This window comes from Nannobrachium achirus (genome assembly GCF_963921795.1).
Source record: "Nannobrachium achirus genome assembly, chromosome: 24".
Taxonomy (NCBI): Eukaryota; Metazoa; Chordata; class Actinopteri; order Myctophiformes; family Myctophidae; genus Nannobrachium; species Nannobrachium achirus.
In genome coordinates, this window is record NC_137831.1 from 41,861,129 (window position 1) to 41,875,764 (window position 14,636).

The 14,636-nt window shown below is 42.7% G+C and overlaps 1 protein-coding gene across 1 annotated transcript in view; it reads left to right on the plus strand.

The window, feature by feature from the left end:
• LOC308280311 (uncharacterized protein) overlaps nt 1-14,636 on the plus strand; it is a gene marked incomplete at both ends in the record, with an annotated part of 93,273 nt that overhangs the window by 17,246 nt on the left and 61,391 nt on the right. Inside the window, one exon of the mRNA XM_080720573.1 lies at nt 13,443-13,855. Within this exon, the coding sequence (XP_080576699.1) occupies nt 13,443-13,855 (413 nt within the window). The remainder of the gene's footprint in view (nt 1-13,442; nt 13,856-14,636) is intronic.

Consider the following 14,636-nt stretch of genomic DNA (forward strand, 5'->3'; position numbering starts at 1 on the left):
GTTTTTTGTAAAACCCATGTTTTTTATGTCAGCAATCTGGCTAGCCATCGTCAAAGAAAAGGTCCTTTTCACTTAACTGGAGCTCAGTTAGTCTGTTCTTGAGAGACTACTATGTCAGTGGTTCTCAAACTTTTTCATGTGAAGGACCCCCAAAATGACATGTATTTGGCCACGGACCCCCATCTCAAAATATTTAGTTCCAGGGACCCCCCAGAAGCAAAATTTGAGTTACAAACGTTCGCTTTGAAAATACATACATTCAAAGATTTGCACGCATTTTCACGACTTTTTCCAAAAATAGCAGATCTACGAGCTCGCAGCGCGGCACTCGGTGCCGCGCTGTGAGCTTGTATATCTGCTATTTTTCGATAGCTAAAGCATAAAATAATGATACACAATAATGTGTACCCGTTCTAAATGGGTTAATGTGCTGTTAGGACGGTTTTGGTGCTGCTCCTAACGAGGAAACGGCAGTAGTCATGGATTTATTGTGACAGGCCACCCTCGAGACAACTCTTTTGTTAGGAACTACTGTATCTGCTGATCTAGTGCTTTGGTCCCATGTGGTGAGAATTCATGTGAATCTAATAGTCAGTCTCACAGATAGTTGCTCATTCTGCCTCCGCAGGCTATTTCGGTCTATGGGAACTGAATCAGCAAATCTTTTCCACACGCAAAAATATTCCTTTGACCTCTTTCCTGTCTCACCAACGCGGAGACGCGCTCTGAAGTGCGGGCGGCGGGCACTTTAGTGTTGTTTTGCTTTGACCAGATTGCCGTTATCACGCATACCTGCCATTTAAAGACTATATTAATCAAATGCATTGTGATTAATCCATGTTTGTATTGTATAACCCATGTGTTGAGTTACACAACCCATGACATTACATCACTGCCTTCAAATCGTCTGGTCATACAGTACCAAATAGTTGTATGAATCTTTTGAAATTTGATTTAACAGGCCCTAAAGGGCCTGTTAAATCCACAGCGCAATCACTTCCGGTCTGACGTCATCGGGTCCTGCGCCGGAACCGATCCTTGTCCACGTGGAGTTGTGTAATGGTGGACCGGGAGCTTTTATACATGTATAACATAAGCGAGCATCTGCCTCCATCCTAGCTTCTAAAGTCTAGTTTTGAGATAATGGACATTAAAGATGAGATCCCCCGTCCACCTCAATGTTATGGATGGGACTATTTTGTGCTCGTGGAGCCGTGATGATGCGAAATCAGCGACGGATTTCGTCTCCGGACCTCCGGCCATTCTTCTCGGTAATGTATCCGCCGTTACAGTAATCTATTACTTTTCACGAGTATACTCGGGATTGGCACTGCGGATACTCTATTACATTTCACGAGTCTTCGCGGGATTGGCACTATATGAGTTAACCACTTGAACCCTAACGTCCAATATTCTGAGAACTTTAGCCAAAAATAGCAGATCTACAAGCTTGTAGATCGGCTATTTTCGGCAAAGAGGTTTGGTGTAGAGGGGGAAAAAGAGCACACTAAGTACAGAGTGAAATGTCAAGTTTATTAAGTATTGACGGTTCAAGTGGTTGAATATCTGATAACACAAATTGACATGAATCCAAAATACACTGACGATTGTGCTGTCAAACGATGAAACTATAAGGAATATGGGGGTCCCTGCTTCATCTCTCTCTCAACTAAGGGGTCCTTGGCCTGAAAACGTTGAAGACCCCATACTTTGTCATACAACTATTTCTGGAAATCTTAAAAAAAAGACAACTGTCTAAAATGGGGACGTCAGGGTTATAGTGTTGTTAACAAGGGTGTCGCACCAAATTCTGGGCCCTGGGTATAAGGATTCACTCACATTTTGTGCTTTAACTATTGAAAAATAGCAAGATATACAAGCTGCAAGCTTGTAGATCTGCTATTTTTGAAAAATCGTGAAAATATGTGCAAGTCTTTGAATATTTCAAATCCTTCTAAGGTTTTTTGAAAAACCTATGTTTCTATGTCAGTGGTGCTCAAACCTTTTCATGTGAAGGACCCCCAAAATGATATGTATTTGGCCACGGACCCCCCATCTCAAAATATTTAGTTCCTGGGACCCCCCAGAAGTAAAGTTTGAGTTACAAATGTTCGCTTAAAAAATACACATATTCAAAGATTTGCACACATTTTCACGACTTTTCAAAAAAATAGCAGATCTACAGGCTCGAATTGTGAGCTGTGAGCTTGTATATCTACTATTTTTCAATATCTAAAGTATGAAATAATGAAGGCCCCTCCACCTTGGGCCCTAGTAACTCAGTCCCACTTTCCCCCCCTCTTGTGACGCCCTTGGTTGTTAATGGTCTTTGCAGGAGGGCTGCAGTGTCTTATGAAACAGGAACCAGGATGAGATGGAGGGGGGTCTGAACACGCCAAAGGCTAGGGGTCTTCCGACAGAGCAGGAAGTGCTGTCCTGTCCACATAGGGGGATTTATGGCACGTACGCTACAACATGAATGATGATGGCACATGTGGTGCACTTGATTTACACTTCTCATGGCACAGAAAGGTGGCATACAGTAGTCAACAACAGTGTTATTGTTGCGTTGCATAAGTAACACACTATGTAACCTGCAGCACATTACTTTTTCTAATGGATAATGTATTTTTTACTGTATCTTCTGTATGAATACAATATGTATACAATACAGTAAGACTACCTAATCAGGAGATAAGCGACCTCCAGGTCGCATACACAAACTTTAGGCATTGGTAGCCAATCAGGAGAGAATATGGGAAATGGGACAGATCCATGTTGATGACATGACTTTAGAGATACTGTGTACCGCTTTTGCGTGATTTTAGGGCAAAATCTGTAGGAGCGGTGTCCAAAAATGTGTTTGAAAAAACCGGCCTCATGGTGGCACTAAGAGAGGGGCATATGAGAGATGAGGGGTGGAGGTTGTGGTTTGGCAGCCAAGGAGTGTGTGTGCAAAGTTTGGCATGGAATCGGGGCAACGGTGGCGGAGATATGAGTGTGACGTGACGTGACGGACGAACGGACAGACAGACAGACAGACAGACAGACAGACAGACAGACAGACAGACAGACAGACAGACAGACAGACAGACAGACAGACAGACAGACAGACTGACTGACTGACTGACTGACGGTGGAGGTTTTGATAGTAACTGCAACCTGACGGTCGCAACAATATTGAATATTTCGAAGTGAAAACACTTGACTGTTGTTGGCACATTATGCATTCTTCAACTGAATGAAACCATTGAAAATTACATTGACTGTATCATTGAGACTTGAATTTCTATTACTGTAGATCAAGCAATGTCCCTAACCCGCACTGACTTCATTCACTGCAGGTGCTTATGGCACCCACACCCAATTGCCAGTGACAACGCCAACGGAATAGTTGTTAGCCATTGATTCCCTGATGTTATTTTACCAGTATGTAAGTAACTCTAAAGTACCCAGGTACAGAATTGAATGAGTGCCATAAACAAGGGCGTCACACCAAATTCTGGGCCCTGGGTACAAGGATTCACTGCGGGCCCCCCATGAATGTTAAACTATTGAAAAATAGCAGATAAGCTCGTGCCGCGCTGCGAGCTTGTACAGTGTGAAAATGTGTGCAAGAAACCTATGTTTCCATGTCAGTAGTGCTCAAACCTTTTCATGTCAAGGACCCCCAAAATGATATGTATTTGGCCACGGACCCCCATCTCAAAACATTTAGTTCCAGGGACCCCCCCAGAAGCAAAATTTGAGTTACAAATGTTCGATTAAAAAATACATATATTCAAAGATTTGCACACATTTTCATGATTTTTCAAAAATAGCAGATCTACAAGCTCGCAACGCTGCACCGAGTGCCGCGATGTGAGCTTGTAGATCTGCTATTTTTCAATAGCTAAAGTATAGGGCCCCTCCACCTTGGGCCCTAGTAACTCAGTCCCCCCCCCCCCCCCCCCCTTGTAACGCCCCTGGCCATAATGTGTGTGCTACAGTTCACTGTATACACGCTATGAAGCAACAGAGAAGCGCATAGTTTCCATGTCAAGAATGGAAACTAGGAAAGAGGCCATGTTGTTGCAACACATGGTTGATTGTTCACTCATTTCACAAGTGTCTGAGATGACACTACTGACTATTAAATTGTGAGCAATTTATGACATGATGTTAATTCATAGTGTGTTGCTATCCATGCAACGATAATGAATTGCTTGCATTTATACAGTTAGTACTATATGGCTTACCGGTATGTATCACCTCCAATATTGTATTGTATGATTTCTGTACTTAAAGATGAGAATGGTATTTGTGGTCTATCTATTTATTGTACTGTTTCTCAAGGCTATTTTGCCTAATCTGTAATCCTGGGTTCTGCTCTCCCTCTGCCGCGCCTGGGGAGACAACAGACTGACCTCATGCTTCCTTCTATGCATGAGGAGTCCAAGTTGCTTCTTTTCACCTGACAGGGGGGGATTTCCCCGGTTTGGACGTAGCGCCTGGAAGGAACACTTTATTCCAACCAGTTCCTTTCCCCCTCCATCAGGCGCCCCGGCTGGCCAGGGGGAGGCAGTATAGAGACCAGGATTACTGCATGTTTTAGTGAGGGTAGGAAGTCCTTCTATTGGCTGACCAGCATTTGATGCTGTCTACATTAAACAAGTCACTATTTCTTCCAAAAGCCTAGCGTCTTGTTGTCACTGACCACAACCAAGACATTCCCAGTCTATGTCTGCATGCCAAACTTTCCCATATCCTACATCTTCAGGGCCGCTGCAACCCATTTTGGTCACCCACACACAACTGGCTGTTGGGTGCCCCCCACAGCCCCACGACAAAGACACCCTTGCATGCGTGCCGTGATTACTTTCAGGCGGAGCGAATACATATTAGTTGTTATGATTATGATCGGCTTGGCTCTTCTTCTTTTTTCTTTTCTTAATTCTTTTTCCTCTCTCTCATTTTTTGGTGCCCTTTGGCAGCGGGATGCCCGACGCACAGTGCGTTGTGCGCGTCATGGTAGCGTCGGCACTGTACATCTTCTCTGTCCTGTCTGTTCAACTCTCACTCTGCCATGTCTGTTGAACAGTTTTCTGATCACTCTTTCTCTGTCTAAATTGCATAAATGTCTTACGTCTGTATTTATCTGTTGTTGTCTTTTGGCTGGACCAGTGGGGCCAGCCCTACAGATGTGAATGACTTTTGACCAGGCACGTGCACACATACACATCAGAGGGGGCTTGAGCCCCTGCCCTTTTAACTGTCTGTAAAAAGTGCCCTCTCCAGACTAGGGATGGCCAAATGGAGATTTTTTCTTAACCGATAACCGAAAGGCCTTATCAGTTAATTAACCGTTAACCGTTAAGGAAATGTCTTCAAAAATGCGTTAAGGAAATGTGTTCAAAAATGCGCTATTTTAGCGATTTAAAAAAGGAAAATACACCCGTTTTTCCCCATAATAAAGTGCCATATGTGTTTACAAACAATAAAACTAGGAGAAACAAGAATACAAATGTTTTCTAAAAGAAATGTGTTTTTGCAAAGAAACGGTGGCATTGAAATGATCAGTCTGTAATGTGATGCGCTTTCGCCAGGCACGTGCGCACATACAGCAAAGGGGGCTGGAGCCCTTAACTTTTATCAACAGAATTGTCCACCAAAAGGCCATTCAGCCCATACCTCTCTAACATTCTGTGCACTCCCTGGCTATCGCCTAACTAAACAGCCGCAGCGAGATGCTCGTATGTAGAACAATAACTTTCAATCGTATAACTTTTGGAATGGTTGAATCGGCTAAACGTGATGTCCATTTCATAAATTTTCTTCTCTCTCGCCCGTGTTTTGTGTGTGCTGATGCAGCGATCATTGAATTTGCGAGTCTGAGCTCAGCTTTGTTATTTTCGCATATCCTACTCTGTAACCAAGACGACTTTAGCGTTCCTCACGTCATCAACGTGTAACATTATAAAGTTGTGTTTTAAGCTCTTCTTAAACGGGATTCAATGTGACGGGGTCTGTTTTGTAAAATCCAATCGACGACGGAGCATTTGTTGAATAAGTCAGCGTGTACGACTCGCGTCGCAGACTCGCAGTTGCGTGAATGCTCGATCATGTTACACAGACATTGGTGTCCCAGAAATGTGTGACCACAGCGCGTAGTTGCATGGTTGATGACTTGATGTTGCGTAGATATTGGTGTACGGGGCTTTTGGTGTGACACATGGGTTGATTTCCTTTTTCTTTTCTTTTTTATCAGTCAAAATTGACCGTTAGTGCTTACCGGTAACCAATTTCTTATCGGTTTAACGGTAACGGTTAGCCGTTGGCCATCCCAACTCCAGACCATGAATGTAGTTTTTTTGGTGAAAGAAATGCAAATGCCCCTCTTTCCATGCCATACCTGAAGGCAGCATTCAAGAGAATTGCCTTGTCCAAACTCTCCTGAACTTGAATACAGCGTCTTATGTTGAAAGAATTGCCCTCACTGACTGTGTAGAAATCCATGGCTTTACGCCACATCTCCAGTATTGAGCTCACAACGCGTCGCAGCTTGACACGTTGTGATCTTGGAGGTCTGCTATTTCCGATATTTTCACCAAAAGGTCTTTTTAGAATTTTCAGCCCCTGCCTCTCTAACATTCTCTGCACGTCCCTGCTTTTGACTGACTGACTGACTGACTGACTGACTGAACAGCTGACTGAGTGATTCAGTCACTGAGTAGCCTCGGAAACCCAGGCTTTTATTTTGGCGATAGGAAGAAAAATAAAAGCCTGGGGAAACCTGCTGCAATTTCTGGCATAGGAAGTGGGAGGCAGGCCATGGCACAGATTGTGAACCAATAGGATCCAGCGGCTGTTTTCAGCCGGTGAATCCGCCCCCTCTAGACCAAAATCAGCCTGTGTTAGGGAAGGCTAGTCACTGAGTGATGAAGCTTCAGCTTCGGCCCGGCTGGCCTGACATCAAACTAGCCATTTACAAGCAACCATCGCCCCAGGCAAAGGGATGTAGTCTATCCTCGGTTGACCTGACAACAAAAGTAGCAAATCAGGCTATGGGATTGATGGGTTTTTGATTAATTCCCATGTATTAATTCCTTTAGAAAGTTATCCTTTCCCAGAAGAGTAGGGTATTTAAGTAGGATCTGAGGGGTCTAACTAGGGGTTTGTCATGATGCTGAATCCATTACAGGCATTTGTTTTGCACAAAAAACATTCCTTGGGCTAGAAATGGCCTCAGAAAAAGATGCATGTATGGGTGAGCATTCATGTTAGTCGGAGGCCTTAGGGTTTTTTTTTCTCGTGCTAATCAGTCTAAAAGTGCGAAATTTTGCACAGATGTAGCTCAGGGCATGCTCTAATGATTTAGCTAGGGCGCCCGAGTCTGCGACATTCGGGGTCGCCACAGCGGCCAAATCAAGTTGGGCTCCCATCGACTTTAGTGATGAAAAGTGATGAGTCATCACTTTTCAGAGTTTTGTGGGTGCTGTGGTGACCCCGAAGGTCGCCGACTTTGGCGCCCTAGCTAAATCATTAGAGCATGCCCTGAGCTACATCTGTGCAAAATTTTGCACTTTTAGACTGATTAGCACGAGAAAAAAAACCCTAAGGCCTCCGACTAACATGAATGCTCACCCATACATGCATCGTTTGTATGGGTGCCCTAGCTAAATCATTAGAGCAAGCCCTGGGCTATACATCTGTGCAAAATGTTGTGCTTTAAGACAAATTTGCACGAAATTAGCATTTGCTCCCCTTAAATCCCCAAACTATTGTTCTCTTAGTTGTATTGAAAGAATAGTTCCGAGTCAAGGTACAGTACAGCAATTCACCCATAGTGCCTTCTTCTGCCCTAATAGACAGTCGACATGATTTTATATAGTTACTGTAAGACAGTAGGATGGGTCATATCATAATGATGTCATCCTGTAGAGAGGTCATGTCACATGGCCTTCGTCAGTGGATAGAATATAACAGAGTTGTTGACTGATGGTGTAATCTTGTTGTTGACGGCTTCCTGCCGTCACTCCATAAGGATAAAGATTGTTTGCTTAAAAATGGTTTACCAGTTAAATATCAGACACTTACTTGTACAGTGTCAAGGCTGTTAGAATAACAGGGTTTTGTGTTGGAACATAGAGGGACAAACAGCACAATTAATAAATGATATTTCATGTACAGTAGTTTGACCTTAAGACAAAATTGGTACAATAATATTAACCAAACTTTTCCAACAGGGATGTACAGTTTTGTTTAGATTGGCACACTATAATGTTCACTCACTTTTGTAATTACCTTAACCCTGTATTAGTGCTTATTCTGAATTAGAAATATTTGTGTCATCTACGCCTATGTGTCGACTGTCTGAAAGGAGGAGTACTGTTTCTAGTGTGGAACTAGTTTAACTTTTATGCATTTTGCCACTGCCTGATCGGTTATCAAACCAAACAACATAGCAGCAACTGTGGGTTGTCTGTTTGTGTGAAAATATAAGTGAAACCGTCAATCATTAGTAGTAATTAGAGCCCGACCGATACCATTTTTTCCGACCGATACCGATATCCGATGTTGGAGAGTGCTAGAGCACCGATACCGATGTTTTGTAAAAATCATTTTTATTCATTTAAGATCATTTAATTGACTCGCCCCTCGGATAAATGGTCAGATTATTGCTTTTTTTTTTTGTGCTTTTCATATCAAACTTTGAGTTTGGTCGCAGTTATCAATTTCTATTGCTTGTTGGATAATAATACTCTTTTAATTTGGGGGTTCTGCTGTGTTTTGTCTCGTTTATGAATTAATATGTGTCTTTTACTGCACTCTGCTGGATAATTCTGGTATTGCCCACACATAGGCCTATATAACTCAGGGTTTCATGCTCTATCCACAGACACGTTACAGACAATTAATATATCGGATATCGGTGGAATAATTCACCGATGTTCGATACCCTTCCGATTGCTCCAAAACGACCGATATATCGAATTGACCGATATATCGGTCGGGCTCTAGTAGTAATATGTAATATGTTTATCCTGTGCGGATGGTGCAGTGAAAGGACTAATGTGTACTGTGTAGACCAGGCCTGGAATTTCTTCATTTTAGGGTCAAGGCCACGTGGCCTTTGGTGTTGTCCATTTTTTGAGGGCACAAAGGGCCAAATGCCAGGGCAGGAAGACCATCATATAAAACAAGATTTTAGTCCATTGGAAGAATTTGTTGAATTTAAGGGCTAGGGATGATAGAGTGAAATAGATAAATGATGGTATTTACCAATCTGATCCATGCTCAGCCCTGCACCAATCAAAGTCACTGGATTGGTTTAAAGATGGGGACTCTGGGGAGTTAAGATTTCAGAATCTTAACAAAGAACACTGGTGTCTATGACAAGAAAGAGACACTGGTGTCTACTGTCTACATATTGACAAGAAAGAGACAGAGGAGAAAGTGGTACAGTCAGCTGGGGCATTAAGGCCACTGTGGCCTCAAGTCATGCCATTGATTTGTGGGGCACAAGGCCAAACTGAGAGGCAAAGATGGCCATGGCCTTCATGGCCTCCCTGAAATTCCTGCTCTGGTGTAGAAACATCTAGCAATTGTCCTGTATGTAGTCCGGCCAGGGCTGGTTTTGTACTATCACAATCCCATGGGTGCATTAAGTTGATAGTGTTTTTGTGAGGCTTTGATATTCGGTTAGTCCCTATACTGTAGACATTGCCTGTGGAATAGCATTGCTGCTAGTTAAAGGACAACTTTAGTTTTTTTACAACAAGGGTTCATATTTTAGATTGTAATTAAAGAATATAAAAGATGAGTGTTAAAATTATTTCATTTTCTTCTTTCTATTGTTTTAGAGATTCTTATTTCAGTGGTTGGGGGCATGCGTACAAATGGCTAAATATGTCATTTTACACAGAATAAGCCCATTCCCAAGATCCAATGCAATCTTTCATGGTTGGATGTGACTTATGGGGGCTAGAAGTGTTACTGTAAATAGCAATAAAAACTGCTGGCTTATTGTGTCTAAAAAGACATACTTAGCCACTTGTACGCATGCCCCACATTTTAGCACGGCAAACGCGAAAAAACAATAGAACAAAGCAAAAGAAAACATTTTAAAGCCATACTGTGTAAGTTGCCCAACTAGTGGTCATTAGCCCTATAGCAAACCGCGGTCGCGTCCGCGTCTTTCGTCCGTTTTTCGTACCTTCAGACCCCCGCGTCTGCCTCCACCTCGCTGAGATCTATCTTTTAAGGGGTCCCTTGTTCCTGTGCGTTCAGTAATTCCAGAGATACGGACTCCTTCACCCTGCCTGGTAGGCGAAATTACCTAGAGAAGGGATGGTACAAACGGGCGACAACAAATATGGCTGCCATAGCGACCCCACTTCAAGATGCGCTGTGATTGGCCGGCAGTTGTATAACCCTCGCTGTGATTGGCCGGTAGTGTGATGACGCAATTTTGGCGCGAGATCCGGTCCACGGCAAGGATCTCAGTTTACATATAGAGAAGGCTTTACAGGCTGAAATTCACGGCGCGGATCTTCTAAAACTTTTGTGATTTAATAGTTAGGAGAATTTTAAGATTTGTTTTATAAAAAAAGTTACATAGTACAACTTTAACACTCACTTTTTCTTTTCTCTAATTACAATCTAAAATATGAAACCTTGTTGTAAAAAAACCAAGGTTGTCCACTTAATTAGTTTTATTTCCTCTCAGCTGCTGAAATTCACAAACACCGCAACAGGAAGCAAACTTGGAATTGAATGTTAAAAGGTACTGTAATCGTATTGTTGTTTGTGTCAGGGTGGCATTTAAAGTTTTCAAAACGTAGTGTATGTGCATCCCGTTAATACAAGTGCATCTGCAGCTGCTTGGTGCAATACAGTACATACAATACAACACACTCAGTCAGTGTCAAAACATACGAGTGAGAAACTATCCATTATGCAGGCTATTTTTATTTATCAGTAAATTGGATTTGAAGCTCATCACTAGTATCCCTGCTGTCTTCATGTTTGGGAGCATTCAATAATTTAACACAGGTTACGGCCAGGTCCGGTATTGATTATTGTGTGTATATTTGATTATTTACAGCTGGCAGGCTTGCCTTGAAGTTTAAGAGTATTTCGCAATCTTGGTTCATGAATGTTGTTAAAGTTTTCCTCAGGGTTCCCACGGTCGTGAAATTCCTGGAAACATTTTGAAATTAGAAAAATATTTTTCCAGTACTGGAAAAGGTTTGGAATTGATCAAGGTTCCTGGAAGGTCCTGGAAAAAATGGCTATGTGTTGTTTATGGTTATTTCTTTTGTTAATTCATTTACTGCCACCATAAATCGACTTTGAAGCTTCCCTGACACGATTTTCTTACCTTTTGACGTGGGCACATGCGTGTCCATCGTGCAGGATCCGCATGCACGCCACGGTCTGTTCGCGGCGTGCACGCTTTATTTTTGCTACTCTGCCTGTCTTTGGGCATTGCACATAGGAGTAAGAGACTTGTTATTGCACCGAATGATTGTTTTATAGTCTTGGGAATTGGGGATTTTAATATACGTACTGTATCATAATTAGTTTGAAGTAGGCCAGAGTGGAGTGGAGATGAGTGGAATAGAATTGTAAAAATCGTAATAATGTAAATGAATCAGTGACGTAGGTGATGTATGTTGCATAATAATGCAATATGAATTTAAAAGGAATTTAATGAAGAATGTACATTTCATGTTGAGCTACATGTTGAGAGTGAACATTAAGTATTTATATCATGTTACTGAAAAATAATGCAGATAAGACAGTAAAGGGTCCAGCAGACATACTTATTTGTCCTCGTCTTGTTTATTTTTTATTTTTTTTGTTTTGGCTTTTCATTCTGGGTGAGGTGGCATTATACCGCTTACTTGCATGTGGGTGTCACGCACAGAAAATACCAGATCTACAAGCCATCAACACATTGCAACATGAATTGTGGGCTGGTAGATTGGCTATTTTTGGTGTGAGACACACCACCGCGCAACTACACGAGGAAGGAGACTTCGCTCACTGAATTCATCCTCGCGGGGATAGGCTTGACTAACTTAAAACAACAGGAACCCAGCATATAGTTAAACCAGTCGTGGTCAATGTGCGGTCAACATGTCGGTGGGACTTTCCCATTGAGGTCTTGTGGTTCACCATTGTGACCTCAGGGGGCTACGGGTGGTTTGGCCTATCGAATTAGACGTTTGTATTATTCCACCGCATTATGACCTGAGGGATTTTGGACGACTCAGTGAATCAGACTTAATTGACTACTACTTATGTGCACTTCCTTCTCACTGGCCATTTAGATCAGGGGTTCCCAAACTTTTTTGTCTCAGGGCACCCCATGAATATTTCTTTTAATCCGAGGCACCCCTACATTATAATTTTCACTCCCAACACCTGATATTTAGAGCGTATTGTCGTTGTCGGGTGGAAACCTTGTATGTCCAAAACGGTTAGTTTTGTATTTATCAACTATAAAATGTACTAAACTAGTGAAAACAGCAGATCTACAAGCGCACAACGCCTCGCATTGCGAGGCGTTGTGTGCTTGTAGATCGTCTGTTTTCACTAGTTTCGTGCGACAGCCTTGTATGATGAAGCAGGGCTTTGCTTTACCAAAAGACACATTTGAAACTTGGAGATACGAGGTTTCTGCCCGACGGTGACGATATTTGAGTGATTATGTTGCGAGGAAAACGTTGAGATAATAGCCATTTTGGTTAGAACTGACTGAAAATATGCTTGTACTACAATTTTAAAATGATACTAAATAGTGTCCAAATAAATTCCAATTATTATCAAGTTATCTCGCGGCACCCCTGGACTGCTGTCGCGGCACCCCAGGGTGCCCCGTCACCCACTTTGAAAACCCCTGATTTAGATAGCCCAGATGCTAGGTATATGCTTACTTGCTATGCCTGTTACTTTGTAACATAATATCGGTATCCATAATATCTTTGTTTTCTTGCACTCTTAATTTCTTGACCACTTACCCATGTTGCTGTGACTGCGAATATTAACAGAGTTTAACAGAGTTTAAAGATTTGAATAACTCAATAAAAACACAGCTTGTTCTGTTGTTTGTGGGGAGAGTGTTTTTGCAGGTCTTTCAGTCCGAGTGTATCTAAAAAGCAACTGGGTTAAGCACTGTTGGTCCGACCAGTGTAACATTCACCAGCGTCGTCAGGTTAGCATTTCACCAGGTTAGCATTCACCAGCATTAGTTTTACTGAGGTTAGGTTTCGGTGTATCTCCGTCCCCCCGACTTTTGGCACCTCTGCACACTCCGCACAGCCAATCACAAGCTTCCGCGGCCTTAACCCAGTTGCTTTTTTGATACACTCAGACTGAAAGACCTGCAAAAAAACACTCTCCCGTTGTTTGTGTGCCTCTAAAGCCGTGACTATCTTAATTGTTTCATCCTACAGAAGAGAGTGGCGTCTCTCTGCTCCAGTTGATCGGGGACCCTCCGCCGAATGAAATCACCAGGATATTCGGGCCGGGCGGCGCTGCCGCCTACCTCTTCGGGCCCTCGGCGGCGGCCGGCCAGCCGGCGCTGGCCCACGTCCCCAACCCGTTCTACCGCCACTTCTCGCTGCTCTTCCACATCAAGCCGTCGACGGACGACCAGTCTGTGCTGTTCGCCATCACCGACGGCCCGCAGAAGTTCATGTACGTCGGCGTCAAGCTGAGCCGCGTGGCGCCCGGCGGCACGCACCGCCGGCTGCACTTCTTCTACACCGAGCCCGACTCGGAGGAGTCGTACGAGGCGGCCGCCTTCGACCTGCCGCGCCTCACCGAGACCTGGACGCGCTTCTCGCTGTCTGTCTTCGAGGACCAGGTGACCAGTGTTGGGGAAGTTAATTTGAAAGCGTAACTTGTACAGTTACAAGTAACTCACCATGGCAGTAACTTGATCAAGTTAAAGTTATACCCCTGGAGAAATGTAACTTATAAAGTTTCAAGTTACATAGAAAAAGTAACTTGAGTAATAAAATATAATATCCTACAAAAAAAGTCACATGCCAGCAGAAATTTGCCTCTCAACTGAGTTTTATGTTTTGTTTCAAAAAGGTTGACATTTTCTTTAGTAAACATCTGTGTTCCTTTAAAGGAGTAGTTCACCCCCAAAATGACTTTTTTTCTATTGATTACCCATGCCATGGAGAGTAGAGTTCAATAATATTTTTTGGTTTTTGTCACCCTAAGACACAAATTTGATTCGAGTAAATTTACCCCCATTGATTCCGGATTTCGAAACGGGTCCCCATCCGGAACGAATGGGGGTACATTTATTGTTATCACATTTTTGTCTTAGGAATGTGACAAAAACCAAAAAATATTATTGAACTCTACTCTCCATGGCATGGGTAATCAATAGAAAAAAAGTCATTTTGGGGGTGAACTACTCCTTTAATAAAGTTAAAAAAATAAGAAAATTATGATCTGTTGAGGACATTTGATCGTCAATCTTAACAAAACTTAAATGTAAAATTATAACTTCGCATGTAACTTCTTGTAACTTGTAACTTGAGCCAAAAATTACCCAAAAGGTATCTCAGTTACTTGACGAGTTACAGTAATATGAATGTAACTCAGTTACCAGCAAGTTACAGCAAAAT